This window comes from Dendropsophus ebraccatus, chromosome 13 (assembly GCF_027789765.1).
Source record: "Dendropsophus ebraccatus isolate aDenEbr1 chromosome 13, aDenEbr1.pat, whole genome shotgun sequence".
Lineage (NCBI taxonomy): Eukaryota > Metazoa > Chordata > Amphibia > Anura > Hylidae > Dendropsophus > Dendropsophus ebraccatus.
Genome location: NC_091466.1, coordinates 54,115,699 through 54,141,115, shown reverse-complemented (window position 1 = coordinate 54,141,115; position 25,417 = coordinate 54,115,699). Strand labels below are relative to the sequence as shown.

At 43.0% G+C, this 25,417-nt stretch overlaps 1 protein-coding gene across 3 annotated transcripts in view; it reads right to left on the bottom strand.

Annotated features, from left to right (window-relative positions):
- Nucleotides 1-421: 421 nt before the first annotated feature.
- The window catches only part of SMOC1 (SPARC related modular calcium binding 1), a 153,081-nt gene continuing 128,085 nt past the window's right edge, over nt 422-25,417 (bottom strand). The window contains exons 8-13 of one of the 3 annotated variants that reach the window (XM_069951043.1): nt 24,570-24,762; nt 24,416-24,498; nt 10,086-10,191; nt 5,111-5,358; nt 1,752-1,805; nt 422-963 (exon numbers count right to left, since the gene is read on the bottom strand). In XM_069951043.1, coding sequence (XP_069807144.1) covers nt 947-963; nt 1,752-1,805; nt 5,111-5,358; nt 10,086-10,191; nt 24,416-24,498; nt 24,570-24,762 — 701 coding nt within the window. In that variant the 3' untranslated portion in view covers nt 422-946. The remainder of the gene's footprint in view (nt 964-1,751; nt 1,806-5,110; nt 5,359-10,085; nt 10,192-24,415; nt 24,499-24,569; nt 24,763-25,417) is intronic. The other 2 variants (XM_069951045.1, XM_069951044.1) reach the window with 2 other exon arrangements.

Below are 25,417 nucleotides of genomic sequence, written 5' to 3'. Positions count from 1 at the left end.
GGAGATCAGGGGTGGTGGGAACATAATACGAAGTTATACTTACCTGTCTCTGTGCCCCCGCAGTGCTTTGCAGTGCAGTGCAGCACCACTGCTTATGGTCATCCACCTGTCACGTAGGTTCTGGTCCTGTGACATCACAACCTAACTCAGAAGTGCTCAGACAGTCTATGACTGAGGCAGGACACATCTGCAGTCACTGACTAGCTGGGTGGGTGGTTCCTGCCAGATTGTGGCTACACAGGAACAGGAAGAAGACTGGAGGTTAACATTGAGCTGGTGGTGCTGCGGGGATATGGGATAGGTAAGTATAACTTATTATTATTATATCATGTTCCCTAAACCCCTGCCCACTATTTTTACATGAACAAGAAAATAACTCCTAATATAATCCCCGAATAAAGTGCCCAGACATGAGAAATATCTTGACCCATTCTGGGAGTCAGTGTCCAATAAAGGCAAGAGACAACCTGCTGGAATACACGTTCTCGCTGCATCTTTTTAATCATTAATTTACAAAGTACAAGGCAAATAAACAGGAATACTATGATCACAGGAAGATGACAACCAGGAAAAGGGACAGGGGGCCCACTATAATCTTAGAAAAGACCAAAGTGTTAAGACCTGTACAAATGAGACTGTACAATATACATATACAATTATATACAAAACTCTCTCAACCAGAGTCACAATGAGTTCAATCACTAACACGTCAGTAGCAGATTTTCTTCTTTTTCTTTTTTTTTTTCAATTAAAAAAATCTAATAAGGAAAAAAGACTATGTTTCTTGTTCTCTCCACATCAGGAACTGGATTAAAAATGTAATGTATAAAGTCCACTTAAAAGTGCAAATATTGAGAGCTCCATCATGTGCCTGTGTGATTGGTCCGAATATGATGATGCTCTTTCCTCTTCTTCTTCTTCTTCATTCTTAATATTGTAGGAATTCTTACACTAGACGACCTACTAAAAAAAGGCAAGTGATCATTTGAATATCTTCTATAATTTATAAGCTGTATTACAAAGCATTCTCAGATGGCTGATGTAAACAAGTCCCTGGCTGGCTTTATCTGCAACTTTGTAGCTTCTTTGTAATGCCGGTATTTGAGGTCAAGTTGCTGACGAATTCACTATGAATAATTCCCCCCCCCCCCCCCCCCCCCCCCCCCCCCCGGCATTACAAAGTTGCAGATAGGGACTTGTTTGTCTCGGAAGAGGGACAGACAGAAAAGCTCACACACAGATATTTTGTGTCTTCAGCAGAAAGCAGTGGCTCAGAACTGGGGGAAGGTGACTGAATAGATAATCAGTATGGAAGGAATTGTTAGTCTCACCATGGGCAGCAACATATGAAAACTCCATGTTTGAGCGGCATACCCCTTTGAGAATATTCTGTGCCTCTAATATCATATGGAGGTATTTAATATTTTTTCTTTTTATTATTATTCTAGTGGTATGATGTATTGCTCATTTTAACTAAGCCTCACCTTTTTTTAAAGGTTGGCACAAGCAATGTAATAACCTTCAAGAGTAAAAAATTTTTTTTGCACAAACTGGGTTTGACAACCTTGACAATTACCTCCCCATGTACACCGTGAAGCATTGTGTGAACGGTATTGTGTTAGTTTACCGATGTAGTCAGACAGTTGGCAGTAGGTGGCAGCACATGCTAGTAATTGTGATGTGACAGTGACTAGTACAGAACATGGCGCAAATACAAGATCCATCCCCCAATTATTAGACAGATTACTTACTGAATGGGTTAGAGCCTGGTCTTCTCCCAGGAGGAAAACTGCCAGCGTTGGTGCCTGGAATACAAATGGTATAGAATTGGTTTTGGATGGGGAACCATTAGCCCTCCAGCTGTTGCAAAACTACAATCCCCATCATGCCTGGACAGCCAAATCTATGGTATTGCATGAGAAATCTGTTTCACACAATAACCACAAGAGGGCGACACAGCACTGATTAAAAGCTCTGGTGGTATTGAATCACATTGCATGTCCCAAGTAATAAAGAATTAAAAAAATGATGATTTGCTAATGATGGGGATCCATGGGTTATGCATCAAGTAATAACGGTGCGCTTTTCATCTTTATACGTCGATATACATATGGTAATGCAGATTTTTTGGAGGGCCGTGATAACACAAATATGAGCATTAATAAGATGACATAATGTAAACCTCACCAGACTCTGCTTTGTGGAGGATTAGCTCTGTTTTCTATTACTGATATAATTATGATGAATGCATGCCAAAGTACACTATTAACCCATGCAGGGTTCCGGCAGTGTAGAGGATAACCAGCTGAGGTACATAGCACAAGGGGAGACACTGATATCTACAACTGGCTCCCTAAGGAACAGTAGAATGGTAAAAACAAAAGGATTATCTGGATTTCAGTATCTGACAATAAGAAATTATATTTCTTCTCTTTGATATCCACTACTGATTTGGGCTTTAAAATACTAACCAAATCTGCAATGTGTGAATGATCTTGGCAGGACATGTCACCTGTATGTGTTTGTGGGCCTCTCAACTTCTCCCAAATACAGATGTGGGACAACAGGAGGATCAGGCAGGTTGGATTTCAACTACATGATCCTTTTGTTTACTGGGACGTCTGCTAGAAGAATTTGGGAACATATGCATGCTGGGCTGAACTGAGCATACATGTCTTCTTGATATGACCAGTATGCCTCTAAATCTCTAATATAGGCATATGGAGGTTAGTTTTTACCTCTTATAATGGGGGTTGCAGAGGTTGCATTTGCACCTGGGCTTCAAAAGCCCAATAGTTACTCCATCAAATACCGAACTGAAGCGTCTGATCCGACGTGGGGAATAAAAAATAAATCCTTTTTTTTTTTTCATGCTTTTAGGTTAATTTTGAAAACTTCCACACAACCCCCACTAAAGCACTCTTCTGTTCAGAAGCATAAATTAAAGGGGACCATCTCTGTAGCTAACCTGCTGATATGTCTCTATAGCGCTCAGGGCACTGTGGATAAAGGTCACTTTCTTATCTTCATCCTCTGCACCGTTTTTGGATATTAGTATTTTATTTAAGATCCGAATAAGGAGTTTTCGATGCACTTGCGGCAGGGCTACCGCCCCCGGGGTGTACTGACACACATCCCCTCCTGGCCCACCCCTCCTAACTAATATTGTTAGGAATGGACCGGCTGGGTGGATCAGTGCACTCAGGACGGTAGCCTCACCTCAGTGTGCCAAAACACCTCCTTAGCAGATCAATGACACTGCTAATATCCTGATAATGACACAGAGTATCTGTGAGAGTGTTGTAGATAGCTGACCACTGTACTTGGTTGTGTCTGATACTCCCATAGACAACAAATGGTGCACTGATCTAGTCTGTGCACAACCCCTCCAGTCAAAGTCCTATTCTTTACATTGCAATGGGTTCTTCTAAATGGACCACCTCCAAAAGACACTTATCCTTTATCCTGTGGATGGGGGAAATGTACCTTTGGTGGTAAAACCCCTGTACTTCTGCATTACTATACAGATTTACTATTCAAGAGTCTGAGATACCGTGGAAGTTGGCCACCATATTGACTATCGGCCGGTTCAACAAATTTGTATAGCATAACATTGAATTTGTCTGTGCTTTACATGTTTAGTTCAGAGTTTGGCATAGGTTTGTGAACTTACATCATATATCAGGGGTCCTCAACTGGAGTTTGGACCATGGAGGCAAACTGTAGGGATGCCTGCTGCAACTCAGTATACCTGTATACTGAGCTGCACTGCTCCCCTCTGCACAGTAACTATGAGCACTCGCAAGTACCGCTCATAGTTACCGTGCAGGAGCAGCACTGACAGAGACTGAGCCATCGTCTCTCTCTCTGTCAGTCATTCTTGTGGCCACTCTGTCCTGTCTCTGGTTTCGACGCTCGAGTAACGTCACTGGAGCGCCGACGCCAGGACAAGGGGACAAGGGGAAAGCGGCCTCTTGTGACCGCTGCAGTGCGGCCACAAGAGGAGATGCCCGGACCTAGGTAAGTATAAGTGTTTTCTTTTATGTTATATGCTATATGGGAGGGGGAGCACAGGGGGGCTATATACTACTGGGGGAGTGCACAGGGGGGCTATATACTAATGGGGAGCACAAAGCGGAGGTCTATATACTACTGGGGGAGCACAAAGTGGGGGTCTATATACTACTGGGGGAGCGCACAGGGGGGCTATATGGGAGGGGGAGCACACAGATGGTCTATGTACTACTGGGAAGCACAAAGCAGAGGTCTATATACTACTGGGGGAGCGCACAGGGGTCTATATACTACTGAAGGAGCACACAAGGGGGGCTATATACTACTGGGGGAATGCACAGGGGGGCTATATACTACTGGGGGAGCAACAGAGGGGCTATATACTACTAAGGGAAGCGCAACACGTTTACTAATGATGTTCAGCTCGGACCTTCACCTGACAACAGACCCCAGTAAGTGAACCTTCACTAAAAGTTGTTGAGTATCCCTGTCATATATGGTAACCTATATATGTTGGAGTAGGAGTAGACAGGCTGTCTAATATAATCATAAGAAAGTTAGTTTCATAACCAATAGGAGTGATGCAAGTATACATCTGATGGAGAGCTACTGTAAATTGTCTATAGTCATCCTATTCACTCTTTTATTCACATTCAACAACTTCATAGACCGGTGATCTCCTATGTCCAGACGTTCCACCAGCAGAACTCTAAGCTAACATGCCAGGAGTACAGCCAGACAACCATAGACTGGAGATGACGGATATAGGCTTTGTTCCCACTTCGGGAACATATCAGGGGAATGAGGCTGTCTCGTTATATAGAAGGCCGCCACTAAAGAACATGATCTTTATTAACACCGTCTATTTAATTAGACAGCCCCGTTCCCCTGATATGTTCCAAAGTGGGAACATAGCCCTAGGCTATTATAAAGGGTACTCTATCATTTGCTGTCACAGACGCAGGATAACCAAAAGGAAATTAATGTTCATCTTGGCCGTAAAAGAGCAAAATGCTGCATTCCTGGTTTATTTAAAACAAGAAAAAAAATCAAGTTTTTTGTACAAGATGAGAGCATGCGCAGTTTTAAGAATTACCTGGATCTTTGCGCACGCCTAGACATCCTTTTAGCTCTGTGAGTGAGATGGATTTGTCCTTGTTAAGGTCACAGTAGTCGGTAAAACGCCTGGCGCATTTCTTGGGTTTGGCTTTCTTCTTGACATATCTCTTGAAGGGTTTCATCTCCTTCTTGTTAATGTCTTCGCTGCCATTGCTGTCTAGCTGGCTGAAATACCACAGGACTACACGTTCCTCCAGTGTGTGGTTGGGATCAGGCTCTGAGAATCTGTGAAATAATTAACTTTACTGTTTTCTTATAGACTATGTTCCCACAACAACCTTTTCTGGACGTTTGACGACATTTTTTTTTAGGACTTCTGTCATTCAGAGTCTGAATAACAGACGTCATTTCTTAATGAAGGCACAATAATGGCCGTCGTAATGAAAACGGACGTTTTTTGGACTCAAAATGACAGTGGTCAAATGGTCAAAAAAGACTGTGTGGAAATATAGCCCCAGGGTTTATTACAAAATTCATAGGCTGGGAATCTCATTCATATCATCCATAAGTACATCTTTTTAGGTAATGTCCTAAGTTATATCTAGGGGACTGCACAAGGCAGGTTTTAGGGAATGGCAAATGGGCTGTTGCTTAGGGACTCTGTTTCCTAAGGGGTCTTCTTAAAGATGGAGCCTTAAGATAGTAATGCAGTAAAATATTCAACTTTGAATAGCATACTGCAGGGTGGTAATATCATTTTGACACTATATGGCGATATCATTTGAGCACTGAAAACTGTATTGTGTGGGTAATGTCTGGATATATTTTTTTTTATAAAACTATGTTTTCAATAAAATCACCAGAAAAAGACCACCTGGTTTCCCCTTTCCCTCTTTACTTCAAACTATACAGATTTAGCTCCATTCCTGATTTTATGGTTTTATACTTCACACCCTCCACCATTTTTGTAGCCAGTCTTTGGACCTGTTCTATTTTATTAATATATTTTTGTAGGTGAGGTCTCCAGAAGTAAACACAGTATTCCAGATGTGGTCTTATTATACAGCAGGATCACAATCTCCCTCTTCCTACTGGTTATACCTCTAGCTATACAGCCCAGCATACAATTTGTTTTCCCCACCTCCTGTTCCACTGGTGACTTATTTTATGGCTGTCGGAAATCACTACCCCTAAATCCTTCTCTTCTAAAGTCTTTACTAACACAGAACTACTGATATTATAATTAGATAGAGAATTCCTACCTACCAAACCTTCTCCTATGTCACCTACCTTACCTACCAAACCCTCTCCTATGTCACCAACCTTACCTACCAAACCCTCTCCTATGTCACTATCCTTACCTACCAAACCTTCTCCTATGTCACTATCCTTACCTACCAAACCTTGTCCTATGTCACCAACCTTACCTACCAAACCTTCTCCTATGTCACCAACCTTACCTACCAAACCCTCTCCTATGTCACTATCCTTACCTACCAAACCTTGTCCTATGTCACTATCCGTAGCCTACCAAACCTTCTCCTATGTCACCAACCTTCCCTACCAAACCCTCTCCTATGTCACCAACCTTACCTACCAAACCCTCTCCTATGTCACTATCCTTACCTACCAAACCCTCTCCTATGTCACCAACCTTACCTACCAAACCCTCTCCTATGTCATTCACAAACATATTAAAAAGAACTGGACCCAGAACAGACCCTTGTGACACTCCACTCTTAACCAGTGTCTGCTCGGAATACACACCATTACCAAAAACCCTCTGATATCTTTCCTTCAGTCCTTCAGCCAACCACAAGTCCACTGAACTATTCAGGGGTTAAAGAGGTTGCTCAGGGACAATTAAATAGACAGTATAGGGGAGAAGTAAGAGATTGCAGGGGCCTGGGTCTGACCTTTTGTACTTCCTGCTGATCTCTATATTAAGCCCCTGAATTCTTTGTATACAGTTGGGGGTACGGCATGTGACCCGTGGTTCTATTCATTCGAATAGAGCCGCCGGAAAGCGCTTACTCGGCTCCTTCTGGCAGCTCCATAGGGATAAATAGAGCCGTGGATCACATGTCGTACCCACGGCTGTATCCATAACCAAGAAGCTGGGAGCCCAATACAGAAATCGGTGGGGGGTATGGAGGTTGAACAAGGGGATAGGGGATAAGTTAATTTTCCCTGGACAAACTCTTTAAGTCCAATTTTCTCTAACTTCTCGATCAGCTCTTTATGGGGTACTGTAATAAAGGCTTTGCTGAAGTCCAGATAGGTGGCATCCACGGCACCACCTTCATCCAGCACTTTAGTGCTAGTTTGGAGACTAGGAGAGGGGCAGTGCACAACTGAAGGGCATTACAACATGACATGTCTCCATTTTCTAATTCCAGAATAAGGCTATGTTCCCACTACAGGAGCAGGTCTTTTCATAATAATGGCTGCAAATAATGAACATGAACATTATATGTGGCCATCATTATAAAAAGACGGCCCCCCGGGTACATAGCGTAAAGATGTCATGTACACTTCTGTTTTAAGAGTGTGATTTAGCAAGTGATTACCATGGAAGTGGCCATTAATATATTCTCCATCATATTAATTATGTTCAAGAATACAGAATTTATGGTAACTCTTTTATCCCTAATCCAGCAGACTCATTATGCCTGATGGAAGGCCCCCCCCCACCATTGACTGACAGCTGTCTGCTCTATATACAGGTAAACAGCTGGCCTTCAGAGAGGGGCTGTAAGTGGCGGAGAGAGCCATAGCCTCATGATTGCTGCAAACTCATAAACTCAGTGTAGACTCCAAATTGTACCTGTAACTTCCATAGGAAAACATTCAGCTAAAAGAATCATTAACTGCTTACACACTGGATTAAAATAGGAAGGTTTACTAAGCAAAATGCAGTACATGGTGTATGCTAGACATATATGTTCTGGACACCGTTCTGCGGTTGGGCGGATTCCGCATTTCTAAGAAGGTACTGATTCTTTCAATTCTTTCGGCGGATAGCGGACTTGGCCCGCCCATGGAATCTATGTGTCTCCATGTGTCTATGGAGCTGCCACGAGTGGGTACTAGCGATGGAATTCGCCAGAATTTATCCGCGCGGGTTCCTTAGTGTTAACCAAACCTTACACCAAATTAAATAAAAAAAAAAATAAAAAAAAAGTCTGGTTCCCCTATCTGTCTTAATATTGTATAATCTTCAATAAATTGCATATTCTAGTTTTCATCTGTGTGTAGATGATAGAAATTATATTTACAGTCCTGGTGCCTGCATTAGCTCTGCTGAAAAGACCCCTATGACCACCTATCATGCCCCTTCTTATGTTTTTGTGGACAAAACTGCTGACCACATCAATGGTCACATCTTTTTCAATTGTCCAGAGTCTGGGTCCTCTTGATGGCCCAATCAATAATATAAATAAGCAGCAATCTGCTACACTGGCACTTGTTTCTTTATTATCCTTTAGCCCTAAACTGTTATACATTACCGCTCCACGCCCCTGGCCTTCTCCTGTTCTCTGCTTCCTCCCCCGCTGCGTCCGTTGCTTCAGAGCGGCCTGTCTGAGCTCACAGGCCACTCGGCCAATCACTGGCCGGGACCGCCGGAGAGGAAGCAGAGAGAAGGCTGGGAGCATGGAGAGGTAATATGTATAACAGTTTACTCAATTGTTAGCGGTCGGCGGATGATTTTAGGTTCGGACCTAAAGACATGATCAGTCGATAACATGATCATCGGCTAATATTGTCTCTATTACACGGAGCGATTATTGCTCCATGTTATAAGGTCCTCAGATACTTGTCTACCTTTAACAGATCAGTACCCGTCTCTTCTGTGAGCTGTGTCTATATCATCCCGATTCAAGTGACCTCAAGTGAATCTGTCACCTAGATTTACTGTTTTACTTATTAAAGCCATACACTGATTTTTTTTTTTTTCCTAATCTTTTTCTATTTTTTTTTTTTTTTTTATAAATTCTTATATGGGTGGCCATCTCGCCTGAACTTTTTTTTCCCAACTGCATGCAAAGTTATGCTTTCCAGCAAGCTCCATAGACATAGGCAGACTTGTCTGGAGAAAACCCTATGCATTTGAAAGGGAGAGGATCCTAGGCATGCTCTTTGACCTGGGCAGAGGTCATTCCATGGGTGGTGTGAGTCTGAGCTCTGGACCTCAGCTATTGTGTAGTACTAGATCCTGTGTTATCTGTATACAGATGTCACCTTTCACTGTACTCGTGTCTGTAATGATAGTGATGACACTCCTAAAGGGGGGGATCTGTATAGAACGGAAAGTGAAAACTGATTTCAGGATTATTTTATCATTGGTAATAAAGTAGAAAACTAAAGGGGGAAAAATCATCAAAAACCTTTAAAAATTTGTTTACCATAAAAACTTAATTTAAACAGTATATTATTTTATTTATGATTTTATATTATCTATCTAATCGCTATTCTAAGCTAAAAAGCTATATAAATAGTTGAATATAAAAATATATATAATTTAATATAAAGGTATAATAAAGGTATCAGATATGTCAAGTAAACAATAACTTTATAGATTCATGTTTTAGTAGCTTTATGGTTTACTTTGCTTTGAGACCAGTTATTGATGTTTCTAAGCAGAAACACAATGACACAGGGGAATCAGGTCTGTTTGGTTGTAGCCTAAGGCAAGAGTTACAGACATACCTAAAGTAGCGGCCTCTCAGTTTCCCTTAAATGCCATAAAAGTAAAATTCTTGAGTCATATCTGATCTGTCTATTCATAAATAAGACCGCAAACCCACATTCTAAACCAGGCATTAGGATCCCACACGGTGACTCAGACAACCCTAGCTACGTCTGATAAGGTCTTAATGTCAAGGTGTTAATAATGGAGACTGCTAACTTGTAGTGAACATAATTTATGTTGTAATATTTCAGGGATTTTTAACGTATTTTCTTGGAATGCACCTGTGAACTCATGGCCCTGCTTGTACTAAATGACTGACCTGCCGCCTGCTGCTGGGGCTGCCGAGTTGATTGCTTGCACCATGTCTGTGGTGAGGGCATCCAGTAAACTTGTGATGAATTCCAGCTTTTTCCCATCAGGGCAACCTAAAAGTCGAACAAAAAAAAAAAAGTGGCCATTAACTGGAGCTGCCATTTCAGCAGCAGTTCTCGTGCCTTATCCAGACGTTCTACGTAAGTTCACTGGACTCTGGCTCTACAAGATGATAAGGCAGTAGCGATCAGTAAGACAGTTTTTTTTCAGTGGCAATTGTATGTTAACATAAGTAAATGTAAAGGCTCTATTACACCAATCGATCATAGGGCGTAGTTGGCCGATTATCGGTCGTTACGGCCGATAATCACTTGGTGTAATAGCTCCTGTTAAAAGGCAACGATCAGCCGACATCTTGGCCGTTGGCTGATCCTTGTCTTTCAACTAGTCTGCTGACTGTTGCTCCATGTAACAGGCCCCCACTATCTCCAATAGGCTTCCCGGATGATCTAAAGAGCATTCCGGGAGCCCCTCCCACACCTACCCGCAGTCCTTCCGCTCTTACCCGCTTACTGACGGCGCATATAATAGAAACGGCATCGAGCGGAGAATCTGACCTGACAGGCTGGCGCTCGCTTCCTCCTCCAGATTGGCCCATATAATAGGGCCTAAGGGGTAATCGTGTTTGGCCATATGGTGAGTGAAGGTGCTAGATTTGTTGGTGTTTCGCAGCGGACTTTTCAACAAGCCTACAAGCAGTGGTTTATTACACATGGCCAAGAAACACGGCATTAGAATTGTGGTCGGAAAAGGATCCTGAAAGGGACCGGAGAAGAGGCTTGTTGCTGTAGTCAGTGATTGAAGGTCCTTCCCAACCTTTTAGCAAATGAGCATTGCGGCAGGTTATCAAGGCCAGAGGTGGAGTTAGGCGATATTAAATGAGGATTTCTTTAGGGGTGACTAATTTATTGTCCAGTGAGCTTATTTCTTCCCTTTTACTTAAACAACTCTGTTCTGTGCCAGCTTTGAACGTCTATTTGCGGCGAAGAAGGGTAATGAGGTTCTGTATCAGATAACATTGCCTCATCTATAAGCTCACATAAACCAAGAAAAGTAGCCACCAAGTACTCAGCACGTCACCCAGATTTGTAAATTACTTTTACTTAAAAAAAAAAAAGAAAAAAAAAAGTTGTCTTGTACTTCTCAGCTACTGTATGTCCTGCAGGAAGTGGTGTATTTTTTCCAGTCTAACAGTGTTCTCTGCTGCCACCTCCTGTCCGGAACTGTCCTGAGCAGTAGCCAATCCCCATAGAAAACCTCCCCTGCTCTGGAAAATTCCTGTCTTAGACAGAGGTGGCAGTAGAGTGTACTGTGTCAGACTTGGGGTATTTGCACACTACGGATTCCGAGCACAGAACTTCAAGCGGATTCCGCCACAAAGAATCGATGGTGTCCCACAGTGTGGCTTTGTTGCGGTCCTACAGCACTGCTCAGATGCCGCTGGTGGTGGCGTTACGGCTTTCTACAGGTCTATTGAAGGCCAGAAATCAGGGTCTTCAATGCATCTTTATGAGAGTGCTCTCGTACAGATGCAATGGAGAACCCTGACTTCCGGCCTCCTGAGCTGCAGAGCAGAAGAGGTCACATGGGCGCCTGCAGGATCTCAGCAGCGTCATAGGACCGGAACAAAGCCACACCACGGGACACCAATCCTCAATGGTAAGTATATGTGTGAGCCTGCAGCGGGGGGAAGAATTAAAATAAAAAATAAAAAACCTAGACTGCTTCTTTAATCCGTAATGTGTGCCTTTTAATGTCTTCAACATTTTTTTCTGAACAATGTAGTTAAAAAACAAAAAAACATGGGATAAAAAGGTGTGTCCGAACTTTTGACTGGTACTGTAATTTAGTATGGTGGTTGTTAAAGTTGCCATGGCCTAAGGACATGGATGTTTCCAAACCACATGTATGCAATAGTCTACAAGTAAAGTTACCACATGTGAACAACCGTATTCCGCCAGCATCACTGACAGTGAATGGAGCTGTTATTACGTGCTATAGAGTATTACAGCAGTCCTGCTCCTTATCTCACACTTTGCTGCGCGGTAGAATTGTAGGTTTGGAGAAAATTGCTAGTGGAAATTTTATGTATATTTCGACACATACGGTTTCTTTAGAAATCATTCGAGGAACATTTCCTAGAACTTATCTGAATAACTGTGCGCAATTACAGGCCGGAACACATGTCAAGCATGTGGTTGTTGGTGCCTTTTTTATTAGTGAAAGTGGTATATCATTATTGCCTCTATCCGCTGCTGTGTGAAAGAGTCCTTATTAAAAGAATATTACAGATCGTATGGGTATCATGTGTGCAGATGACATGGGGGATTTAGTAACTAAGCTCACGCTAGGCTCTACTCTGCCTTTTATAGGTATAGCCACATATCATGGTTTGAACTCAATGAATGTAGATATAGCTATAAAATTATTTGTTAGGTTATTTATTATGCTAAAGGTATTACTGCTCCTAGAATGGCAAATCAGGAGTTAAAGCCAAAGGTTGTTGCTTATTATATCTTATTTACTTACAGAGATATTGGCAAATGTTTCACCTGGGGAACTATCAGCAGGTTAGACTAATCTAATGGTGTGTTTACACAGAGAGATTTATCTGACCGATTTTTGAAGCCAAAGCCAGGAATGGATTTGAAAATAGGAGAAATCTCAGTCTTTCCTTCATGCTCTGTTCTTTGTTTATAGTCTGTTCCTGGCTTTGGCTGCAAAAATCTGTCAGATAAATCCCTCTGTTTAAACGCACCCTTACTTGCCGATAGCCCCCTATAACTCCCTGGACGCTGAGCAGGAAGTTATGTGTCTCAAGTAGGGATGGTCCGAACCTGGTTCGGACTGGGTTTCTATGAACCCGAACCCTCCGCAATGATTACCGCTGTCTGCCCGCTCCGTGCAGCGGGTGGATCCAGCGGGAGGAACGCCTGGAAAACTGGGATACAGCCATAGCCATATGCTGTATCCCAGTTTTCCAGGTGGCCCTCCCGCTGTATCCACCAGCTGCACGGAGCGGGCAGACAGCGGGAATCCGATACCGAGCGTTCGGGTTCAGTCGAACCCGAACCTCGGCGGGTTCGGACCATCCCTAGTCTTAAGGCCCTATTACACCAAAAAATGTCTGACAGATTATCTGACAGACTTTTTTAGCCAAAGCCAGGAATGGGTTTGAAAAGAGGAGAAATCTCAGTCTTATCTTTATAACTTGTTCTCTGTTTATAGTCCGTTCCTGACTTTGGCTGAAAAAATCTGTCAGAATATCTGTCAGACATCTTTAGGTGTAAAGCCCTTACCTTCCTCATCTGTGCCGCTCCCGCACCCACAGCGTCATAAGGCCCGCCCTTGGAACAGTGCTCCTGACCAAAGATTATGGCAACTAAGGCTGCATTCACGCGTTCCGTGTTCCTCTCCCCCCTGCCCGGGCAGCATCTGTGATAAGATACTGGGGGCGGGGGAACTGTACAGACATGCACCGTGCTGTAATGAATCAGCTGTGTGGCAGATTCATTACAGCGTGTCGCATATCTGTACTGTTCCCCTGCTACCAGCATCTTATCACAGTTGCTGCCCAGGGTGGGGGGAGAGGTCCGTTACAGGCATTCCACGTCCATGTTCTGTGCGGAACAAGGAACGTGTGAATGCAGCCTAACAGCATGGACCGGTGCAGAGGAGGAAGATAAGACCCATACCCTCCTCCTCAGAGTCCAGGGAGCTATAGGGGGCTATCAGCAAGTTTGTCTAACCTGCTGCTAGTTCCCCTCTAATGACCATAATACGTCTTTTGTTGGCAGGGCAGAAGCAATATAACATCCAGGCGACTTGATTACAAGGGCACAGATGTACTTTCATGGCAGTATGGACCCTAATAAAAACCCTAAGGGATGCCAAATATTCGTATTACAGAAACCTAGGTTCAGGGCACATGTAAGTCTCTGGAAGCAGCACAGGTGCATAGAGATGATGCAGATTATGTCTCCTGGGGGTTGGGTTACCAAGTCAATAGACAAACTAACCCGGCCCCCAGAGAGGAGATCACATATCCTCAGATCACAAAGGCAGAGGGGAAGAGGGAGCTGAGCGTGGTCTGAGAGGACGCAGAGTAGAGGTTTTTAGACAACAAGATTCGATAAGAATGGGAAAAAAAAACAGGGAAAGGGTGCAAGATAGGTTATATATGTATATCAGACATAGGGTGGCATTGGAAAGGGGATTGTTTTAGAATATTGTTATTGTTACCCGGATAACCCCTTTAAGATCATATTCCTCTCAGCCCATTTGGCATGGTTGCATTGTTAGAGATAGTCGGAAAGCCAACAACAGCAGAGACATTTGCATATACTGTCTGAATATCTCTCATTGATGGAAAATCAATGGGGAAAAATAGATCCCAGAGGTGGAATATCCAGATGGGAATAACCCTTAAAAAATACAGTACATTCAAACTAACCATAGTATCTCCTTTAAAGCACTACTCTTACATCTACTGTAATACAGAATCAAATACTAATTCAGTTCCTAAAGATCTCACATTTTTCCAAAAACTTTCTTTTTTGTCAGCACTATAGATCCATTATTAAGCTGGTTGGATGGTTAAGATAGATGGTTTAGGTCTAATTCACCTGGCATGTCACCCTATTTTAGAGTCTGACAATCAGACTTAAAATGGGATTTCTCCTCAATAAATAAAATTTTCTCTAATTCACACAGTATCTCCAACTATTTTAAATGTCAAGTTTCTTTAAAGGACAACTCTGCCGATAACCAATTTTACACTGATTGAAACACATTACAAAGTTATATAACTTTGTAATGTGCTTCAATCACCATTCTCAATCCCCTTCCCTATGCTCCCCCCTTCAGATGACTCACAGCTTGCTCAGCTTTGATTGGCAGGACAAGCTGTTTGTCATCTGAAGCACTCCTGCAGGAGAACCAGGAAGTGACGAAAAAAAGAATGTGCCTCAGGAAGGTAAGTATGAAACCTGTCTGTGTGACTATTTTTCCCTCTAGTTGTCCGGAGTTGTCCTTTTAAGTTAACCACTGTTGGAGGAATACTTAAAGATATATGTATCGTTCAACTTCAGCTCTCTGCTGGGCTAATTTTAATTTGGGTGTCTATGCCTATTTACAGGCAAAAATAGTTTCTAAAAAAATACCAAATTTTACCTGCCTTTCTAATGGTTCTTTTACACAGGCCAATTAGAAACAATAATCGGCCCATTTAAATGTGACAGTGATGAGCCGAAGACTGGACAAACACCCGATTATTAGCTGATCGCATCTTTTGAGCCTACTCAAAAATGTATCTGCGGTACATCTCTCTGTGTAAACAGGGGTTTGTGCGACCGGGAAAGATAAAAGGAAACTGACAGCACAGATATGTATACATCCATGCTGTCAGTTTCCTGACCACAAGCAGCAGTCTATACTTACCAGCCACACTGCTTGTGATCCAGCATCTGGTTCTCCAGTCCCCTGGCTGCTGCTATAGCTTATTTGCGGCCCCCATGGCTTAGAAATTTGTGTGTGTAAAAGGACCTTAAGGCCATCTTCACATCTGCATCGCAGGTTCCATCACATTTTACAACATAAATCCTGGACATAATAACACAGTATGAAGCACTATCTTGTATGGTGTACTGTCCTTATAAATGGCCTGTATTTTGTCTTCAGGTCTATTGGTTCTTGATGCATTAAAGCCTCCATTTGGCCTTTATTAAGTTTCTGTAGTCAGACTGAGTAGACAAGGTAGTTGTACATTCATTCCTCTGCCCCCCTCTCTCATATATTCTGCTCACAATATCAACAGTCTCGTAATCCATGTAAGAAGGTCAGATTCTCGAACAATGAGCAGAGATTGAGAACAGAGCAAAGGGAAACACAGATGCTTTTCATTTCGGCTGTCCGTGTAACTTATGGACCGAGGATTGCTTTTGTTAAAAGAATTTCTTCCTTTGCTACTCTACATCGGGGGAACAACATTTTTTTTTAACCCTTTAAATCGTGGACATGAAAAGAAACTGAAAGTGAGGTATTGCCAAAGCTAATTACATTGCGTCTACTGGCAAAAGGTTGAATTCTTCAATTAACAATGGTAAAAATCTACAATTATATCAGGGAATGGCATAAATATGCACAAAAGAGAGCCTGCAGAGCCTCATTTAAGAGTCTTGAAACACAGGACTAGCCAGATATTTCTAAGGGAAGGATCCAGCCAAGGGGTGGCTCCTGTAGGGAACCACCATATTAAGTGGCCCTATAAGTCAATGTAATGACAAGGGAAAACTGGTATCCATCCACATACAGCTGTTTCAGGGTGTTGCCCCTCATCAGTGTGGAGCAAGATTCTGGCTAGGTGAGAGCAATGCCTAGTAGAGCCCATAGGAAATGGCATAAACAACAATTCAGGCACTTAGTTGTTCCCCCTATACAATCATGCTGTTTGAATCATTCTTGATTCTTGAATCATAGTACAAGAAATAGAAGTCAACCAGTAAAAATCATTGAATGTGGGGGTTGTAAATGAAAAATATCAATTGATTGCCTGTACACAGGGCTTCGCCTTTCAACTACTGATAGCCTATCCCAGGGATGGGGAACCTTTGGCCCTCTTGCTGTAGCAAAACTACAATTCCCATCATGCCTAGACAGCCAAAGATATGGCTTTCGCTACCCAGGCATGATGGGAATTGTTGTTTTGCAATAACTAGAGTGCCATACGTTTGCCACCACAGGCCTAACCTATGGATATTCTGTCAATTGTTTTCTCCTGGAAAACATCTTTAAAGAAGCCTCTAATCTTGGCAAATAAAGGCAAATTGCCATGATATGCCAACACTTTCTCATTGGTGGTCCGATATATTCAATGGAGCTTGAAAAGGTGGTCTTGAGAGGCCTCTTCTGCATTTTCTGTCACAGTGTCACTTTGCTGTATGTCCTGCAGGAAGTGGTGTATTCTTTCCAGTCTGACACAGTGCTCTCTGCTGCCACCTCTGTCCATGTCAGGAACTGTCCAGTGCATTGGCAAATCCCCATAAAAAACCTCTCCTGATTTGGACAGGTCCTGTCGGCAGCAGAGAAAAGAATATACCAATTTTATGTATATGCTCTTATGGTTTGCACAGCTAAGGTAAGCAAAGGGTTACTGTTTTTTATATATTATGTCTAGTTAAGACACAAGTCTAGTTAAGACATGTGTATGAAGCAACCAGAGACACTCAGTTCTTTCACTCTGTATACTATTTCTACTATGCAGTGCTAGACACTACAAAAGAGAGAAAAGTCGGGGATAAACCCAGCCCACACAAAGAACCACTCTACAAAGTGCAGAACAGTATCCTGACATACAGAGGAACTAGACTGGATAGAACAAAGCTACCATAAAGAAGGTCTATGTATTCTATCTCCCAGTGCAGGTGACACCCGGACACCCTCGGACACTTAGCTTCACCCAGGTAACCACAGCTAGGGCTTGTATCACCCTATTAGGGTGGGTAACTCAACACTGTAGGGCAAGGGTGGTCAGACATTAGTCTAAACAAGTAAACTTCTCACTGTCAAGTCTCAAGTATTCTTCTGGCAGAGCACAGTACTACTTTAGGTTGGGACTCCCTTGACAAACTCCTCTCCTCTACGCTGCTCCACTCTTCTCTTAGTTCTACAAGCACCGCTGCCTCTCCCATATTCAGCACTTTCACGTATCTCTGCAGCACAGACCCAATTAAGCACTACTACGTGTACAAAGATTATCTATTTGCTGCCAACGTGTTTTATATTATTCGGAGACTGCACAGTAAGGGCGGGTTCACACTACGGAATTCTCGCGGACAATGTCCACGGAATTCCGTCAGCTGTCCGCCCGCACGGGCACGCGCTTTTCCGCCGGCTCCATAGACACCATTCCATGGGCCGGCGTATTCCGCGATCCGCTAAAAGAAGTGACATGACGCTTCTTTCAGTGTATAGCGGAATACGCCGGCCCATAGAATGGTGTCTATAGGGCCGGCGGAAAGGCGCCCAGATGTGCGGGCGGACAGCTGACGGAATTCCGCGGACATTGTCCGCGAAAATTCCGTAGTGTGAACCCGCCCTAAAGCTGTTCTATTTTTATCACTGGGACTTGGTCATCTTTCTATCCGCACCAGCACCTATACGCTTCCGCTACACACCTTGGGTCACTTACTCCTTTCTGTGGGTGGCGATACTGATAGTTCGGCTGGGTCATTTGCCACTCAGGACTACCGTGACAAGTGCCCAAAGGACCCATCACAGCCTGGCAGGTCACCAACCATTTCAGGGGGATACAGTCAGCCACAACAAGAAGTAGCTGACTGGTGTCATGACATTACCATCTCTGGCTGAGCTGTATCATACCACTGAGAACATCACTCCCAGTGGTCACCACACCGGCCTTACCTTACAGCGGTAGCTTTGCACTACATGCGGTTATTTATGATCTACAAGTTTTGCCCCCTCCTAGTATGTAATGTTCACGCAGATTATTAGACCCCAGTCCTTAGCTAAAAGGTTGCTTTAAGCAATACAAATGACCCAGATGAACAGTGGATTATCCTTGAGCAGAGCCTTGAAATGTATAGTTCAGTATGGACACGCTCTTATTCCAAATAAGCTTTTCCAGTAACATTTTCTCCAGTGCAGAGTTTACAAAATGACTCGTGGACTCCAGGTGTTTGAGGTTAAAACCTGCTAGACTTGCCAAGATAAACTTTAAAAAAATGTATAAGATTGAGAAAGGCTGTGAAATCAATTATATACGTTCCTGCCAGTAACTATGCAGATAATGTAACGGCTCAATTTATCCTATTGATATAAATGTTACAGGTTCTATTTATTTTATCGTTACTACTAAATGGGGAAAAGGCCAAATCTCAGTATCATTTCTGTTGGCCGGCATGCAGCGGAGCGTAAGGCTATAAATTACAGCCGCGTCCCCACCTATTTTATTCTACCCTCCTGCATAGATCTTACCTTGCCTTAAAATGGTGCTAACTTCACTAAAGGTTTATAAAAACAACCAACTGTTAAAACCAAAGCAACGACTTAAAATAAAAAGTGCAGACAGCTGAATGTCAACATCTTAGGCCTTGTACCCATGGGTGCTATGTAATAAGGGTCCTGAATAAACCACTCACTAGACTGTTATGAGCCCATATGGTATCTTAGAGTTTACACAGCGGCAGTGGCGTAGCTACCATAGAGGCAGGGCAGGCAGCTGCTATGAGGCCCATGCAGGAGGAGGGCTTCGGGGATGCACAGGGAAGATAAAAGCCCTCCTGTGTCCTTCTGCTTAACCCCTTATGTACTGCTGTGTGTAAGTGACCCAGTGATTACGTACATGCTGCAACATAAAAAAGGGTTAATAAGCAGAGGACAAGGAGATCTCTGCTTTGCTGCTCTGATAATCTCTGACCTCTGCCCTCCACAGCTCCATGTAAAGGTCAGGGGTTATCAGGGCACAAGCAGTGAAGCAGAGATCTCCTTGTCTTCCTTTTTAACCCTTTTTTTGTGTTGTAGCATGTAAGTGAACATTGAGTCACTTACACACTGCAGTACATAAGGGGCTAAGTAGAAGGTATCCGCTCCTGTACCAATGTATTTAACCATAAGGGCTCGTAATGGGCTCTTAAATTTTTACAGTGGACTGACAGAGCAAGCAGCCGTTGGCTCTCTGCTTTGCCAGTCACTTTTGTAGCTGCAGCCAGGATTCTGCCTTTGGCCACAAGAGATTTTATATTTTGGCCACATGGCCGATATATAAATATTTTGGGGCCCCCATGAATCCTAGCTACGCCCCTGCACAGAGGATTGCTTCTTTGATGGGCTCCCTACAGATCTCTATGGCTGTATAATCCAATATATGCCATATTACAGGGTATATAGTGACTACTGTGTTTTATTTTGGAAAATAAGACCTACTTTGAAAATAAGACCTAGCTTTGTTTTGCACGGTTTTTGGAGTGTGCTTGAAATATTAAGGTCTGCTCCAATAATAAGCCCTAGTTAGTTAGCTGACCAGATCCCACACACTGGGTGGCTAAGCATAAGCCAATCAGGGCCAGACTTGTTATGCTCCACCCCCTCCTGCTCAACACAAGCTGTAGGGGAGGCAGGAGGGGTAAGAGGATACACAGTAGGGGACATTGAATATGGGGGGGGGGGGCGGATACACGGGCCAACTACAGAGGGGGAGGGAGGTATAAAGTATGGTGACTACCTGTAGAGAGGGGATGTATACAGTATGGGGGAACATCTACAGAGGGGGGATGGAGGGATACAGTATGAGGACTACCTGCAGAGGGGGGAATGTATACAGTATGGGGCAACAACTACAATGGTGGGGAGGGAGGTATACAGTATGAGGACTACCTGAAAAGGGGTGTCTATACAGTATGGGGGAACAACTACAGAGGGGGGAGGGAGGTATACAGTATAGGGACTACATGCAAAGAGGGGTGGGGGTGTATACAGTATGGGGGAACAACTACAAAGGGGGAAGGGAGGAATACAGTATGGGGACTACATGCAAAGGGGGGTGGGGGGGTGTATACAGTATGGGGGAACAACTACAAAGGGGGAAGGGAGAAATACAATATGGAGGCCTAACTACAGAGGGACTTGCAGTATAGGAGCCTAACAGCAGTGAGACATACAGTATGGTGGCTAACTACCATAGAGAGTGGGGCTACAGTGTAGGGGCATACTGTGCTTCTCCGGAAAAAAAAAAAAAAAAAAAAAAAAGACCTACCACAAAAATAAGCCCTAGCCCTTCTTAGTTTCTGAGAAACACAGTAACAGATGGTAATGCAGACCTCAATGCACTCCATGTGCAGAATCAATACGCAACCCCGATTTGTACATGAACCATGAGCTATGTCCTCATGTACAGCTTTTCTGTGATCAGAGTCATGCCATAGCATTACCATGAAATTCCCTTTGCATTTGCTCAGACTCTATATCCACATGCGGCATCTTTCTGCACCACTTCCAGCATATGTAAACCTTATAGGTGGTCTGGCACCTGCATTTTCCTCCTCAATACATAGATGGTCTACAGTTTTTTGTACCCCATTGATCTGTTTTCTATAGTGAATTTTTTTTTTTTTTATAGAACTGGTTATAGAACCTGCTCCTGGCAATTCCTATTATAACTGCTACCAGGGCTGTAAAATTGGACAGAACAGTGATCCGGCTAGCTTTCTAGCCACATCACAGTAGTAGTAGCGGATTAGGCTGGGTTCACACTGCGTTTTTTTCATCCGTTTTTTGCAAAAAACGGATGCATTTGTGTGCATCTGTTTTGATCCGTTTTTCCATTGACTTCCATTGCAAAAAAAAACGGATCAAAACGGATCAGTTTTTTTTTTTTACGGACACAAAAACGTAGCTGACACTACTTTTGTGTCTGTTAAAAAAAACGGATCAGTTTTGATCCATTTTTTTTTACAATGGAAGTCAATGGAAAAACGGATCAAAACGGATGTACACAAATGCATCCGTTTTTTTCATCCGTTTTTCATCCGTTTTTTTGCAAAAACGCAGTGTGAACCCAGCCTTATAATAGGTCAGTTTTTGGCAGTAGCCCCAGGCCCTGAGCTCCTGGGGGGCCCTTGGCCACCCAAACAGACTTATACTTTCAATGGTGTACTGTCTCCTGGCTACAGTTCTGCCATGATTTGCAAAAGATCGCAGCTTTTTTGCCAATTTTTTTTTTACCACAAATCAATTCATCATGACATTATCTATCCTGTACTATGAACACCACGCTAGTGCTGCCATAGTTACAGTGGGGTGGGGGGCCCAGGCTTGGTGAACAGTCCAGGCCCTTGGGTTAAGTTAATCCGCCCCTGGGTACGCAGCTGTGCGCTTCACTCCCTAGCTTGCTCTTCTAGGTAAAGGCCCTATTACACAAAGCGATTATCGGCCATATTTGGCTGATAATCGCTCAGTGTAATAGAAGATAACAATCAGTCCACATGCAGATCGTTGTCTTTCAACAGGCTGAAACGCTGACTATCAGCCTGGCAACGATCTGCTCGGCCGTCGCTCCATGTAATAGAAGCGGCAGCAGCAGACCACCACTGTCTACTCAGAGCTGCCCAGATGATCTGACGATTGCCTGGGCAGCCTCTAAACCCCTCCCCCCCAAACCCCTGACTCTTATCTGCTCCTCCTCCTTTGCTGTCGGCGCATGTACGAGGGGGAACGAGGAGCAAGCGAACGCTGACCTAACAGGACTTGCTCTAAACATCACCGCGTGTAATAGGGGCTTAACTCTTTGCAGGAGATGGGTTCTACGATAGTCTATGGAACCTGTGAGTAGGATCAAGAGGCAAGTCAAGGAGTGAAGCTATCGGCCACGTGCTTCTCCTGGTTATATTTAAGGGCTGATAGGGGTCTCAGAATCAAGGCCCTAACCAAACAATGTATGTATCTTTTCTTTCTTGTACTATTTAGGCTATAACCATTCTGGAGCATCATTTCTTATAGCTTTATGCTGTGTCCTCTGCTTTGCCTCTTACAAAGTTATGAATAAATTGACAACTGGGTGTTACCAGGTGGAGGTGTGTGTCTCCTCAATCTGATATTGCCCAATCAGGGAAATTGGTATCATCCAAGTGTCAATGTATTCATAAATTTCAAGGTGGAAAAACAAAGAGACAGCGCAATGCAGAGTTCCAAGAAAAGATGCTTCAGAACTAGGATTTCATGTGGAATATAAGCATTTACTAACATAGACATATGAGGAGAGCTGATAGGTTATCACTTCTACTATATTAATGCTGAGATATATAAATCCAACAAAAAAGAGAATGCATCTCCTAGATCACTTTGACCGATTAGAGTCAGACACTGACTTTTTTCTTTTTTCTTTCCCTTTTTTACAATATTATGAAGGCAACAGTACTGCCTGAGCTTCTGATCTGCTCTGTTAAAGGGGAACTCCAGTGATTTTTTTTTTTTCTTTCAAATCAACTGTTGTCAGAAAATTATACAGATTTGCTATTTACTTCTATTTAAAAATCTCAAGTCTACCAGTATTTATCAGCTGTTATATGTCCTGCAGGAAATAGTGTTTTCTTTTAAGTCTGACACACTGCTCTCTGCTGCAATCTCTGTAGGAGATAGGAACTGTCCAAAGCAGGAAGGGTTTTTTTGTTATAGGGATGTGCTGCCGCTTGGACAATTCCTGTCATGGACAAAGGTGGCAGCAGCGAGCACAGTATCAGTCTGGAAAGAATTCCCCACTTTGTGCAGGATATACAGCAGCTGATAAGTAGAGATGAGCGAACCTGCTGGATTTCTGGTTCGTACGAACCAGAAATCTCGGCATCTGACTCCCGCTGCACGGAGCCGGCAGACAGCGGGAGTCAGATGCCGAGATTTCTGGTTCGTACGAACCAGAAATCCGGCAGGTTCGCTCATCTCTACTGATAAGTATGGGGAGACCTGAAATTTTAAAACAAAAATAAATAAAAAATCGATATATCCTTTTGATATAAAAAAAATATGGACCAGAGTACCCCTTAAAGGGGTTATCCAGCGCTACAAAAACATGGCCACTTTCTTCCAGAGACAGCACCACTCTTGTCTCCAGCTTGGGTGGGGTTTTGCTGCTCAGTTCCATTAAAGTGAATAAAGCTTAATTGCAAACCGCACCTGAACTGGAGACAAGAGTCGTGTTGTCTCAGAAAGAAAGTGGCCATGTTTTTGTAGCACTGGATAAACCCTTTAAAAAGGAATTCATAATTCCAACTTGTTATCCATATTGAGGTATTAGTAAATATCCTAATTTTTTTGAAAAAAAAAAAATTATTATATTTATTTTATATTTGCTTTCTTGCAAAATGTGCATGTGAGGCCAAAAAAGAGAAATATTAAAATATTATTTAACTTTATACTTGTTAAAGGGATTATCCAGTGCTACAAAAACATGGCCACTCTCTTCCAGAGACGGTACCAATCATTTCTCCAGGTGGGGTGCAGGTTTTGTAACTCAGTTCTATTGAAGTGAATGGATCTTAATTGTAAACCACACCTGAACTGGAGATAAGAGAGGTGGATAACCCCTCTAAGGCATCGTTCTCAGTCGTGGCTTTAAAAAAAATGCCCCAAAATCCAATCCAATGAGGCTGCAGGTTACATAAAAGCCACATGTAGGTGGCGGTGATCCTGAGAGATTATTCTTCTAATTAGGCTTTTCCCCCAAAGAACTATTAAAGGGGTTTTACTTGATCACAGAGGAGTGCAAACCTGGTAGCTCTCGGTCCTTAAATGGGTCCTCAGTGTCTGTACTTTTCCACCTTGCATCGCTTTCACAAACTGGAGTTTCATATCTGGGATGAAAAGAAATGTATATTTTAATAGCTTCCTCACATTTGAGAATAGAAGATAAAAGTTAACTTACCGTGTGGATGTTCCAGGTAGTGGGCGGCCTGTGTCTACTAACACACACCAGCAGTAACCAGTGGACTGGTGACACTGTACTGGTTTGTAGAGACCTCCTGGTGCACACTCGGGAATCACAATTCCTTCTCTCGGGTTGTCTCTTGCCTCTTCCAGAGCACTTTGCCGCTCCTGATCACAGGAATTAACTTTCTCTGTTAAGCAATTTGAGATTCTTAAGTTAGGGATTTGCAATATTAATGGTTAAAGGGGTATTCCAAGAAAAATACAAGTAAGAGATTGGGCGGAGAAGTTCCGACCTCTGTACCCCCGGCAATCTCTGTATCGGCCCCAGGCTTCTATGTTATAAATAGAGCCGTGGGTATGGCATGTGACCCGTGGCTCTATTCATTCCTATGGGGGTGCTGGACAGAGAAAGCACTCTTCTGGCTTACTCAGCTCTTTCCGGTGGCTCTATTCATTTCTATGGAACCACCAGAGAGAGCTGAGTACCGTGCTCTTCCAGCTTACTTGGCTCTTTCCAGCACCTCCATAGGAATAACACAAAAGCCAGGGGCCGATACAGAGATCGGCGGGGGAACGGAGGTTGGATCCCGCACAATCTCTTACTTTTCCCCTATCCTGTAGATAGAGGAAAAGTTGATTTTGGCCGGAAAACCTCTTTAAGTAAAATGCTGCATGAGATCTATGTATTATAGAAATAATGGTAATAGAGAAAAAATAAATGTAAATCTGTTAAGAAAGATGATCCATATACAATAATAATGAAGCAAAAAAAAAAACTTAGAGGCACTAATGTGAATTTAGTTTTTTTGAGAAATTGACATGGTTTATGATCGCAAGAAGTTT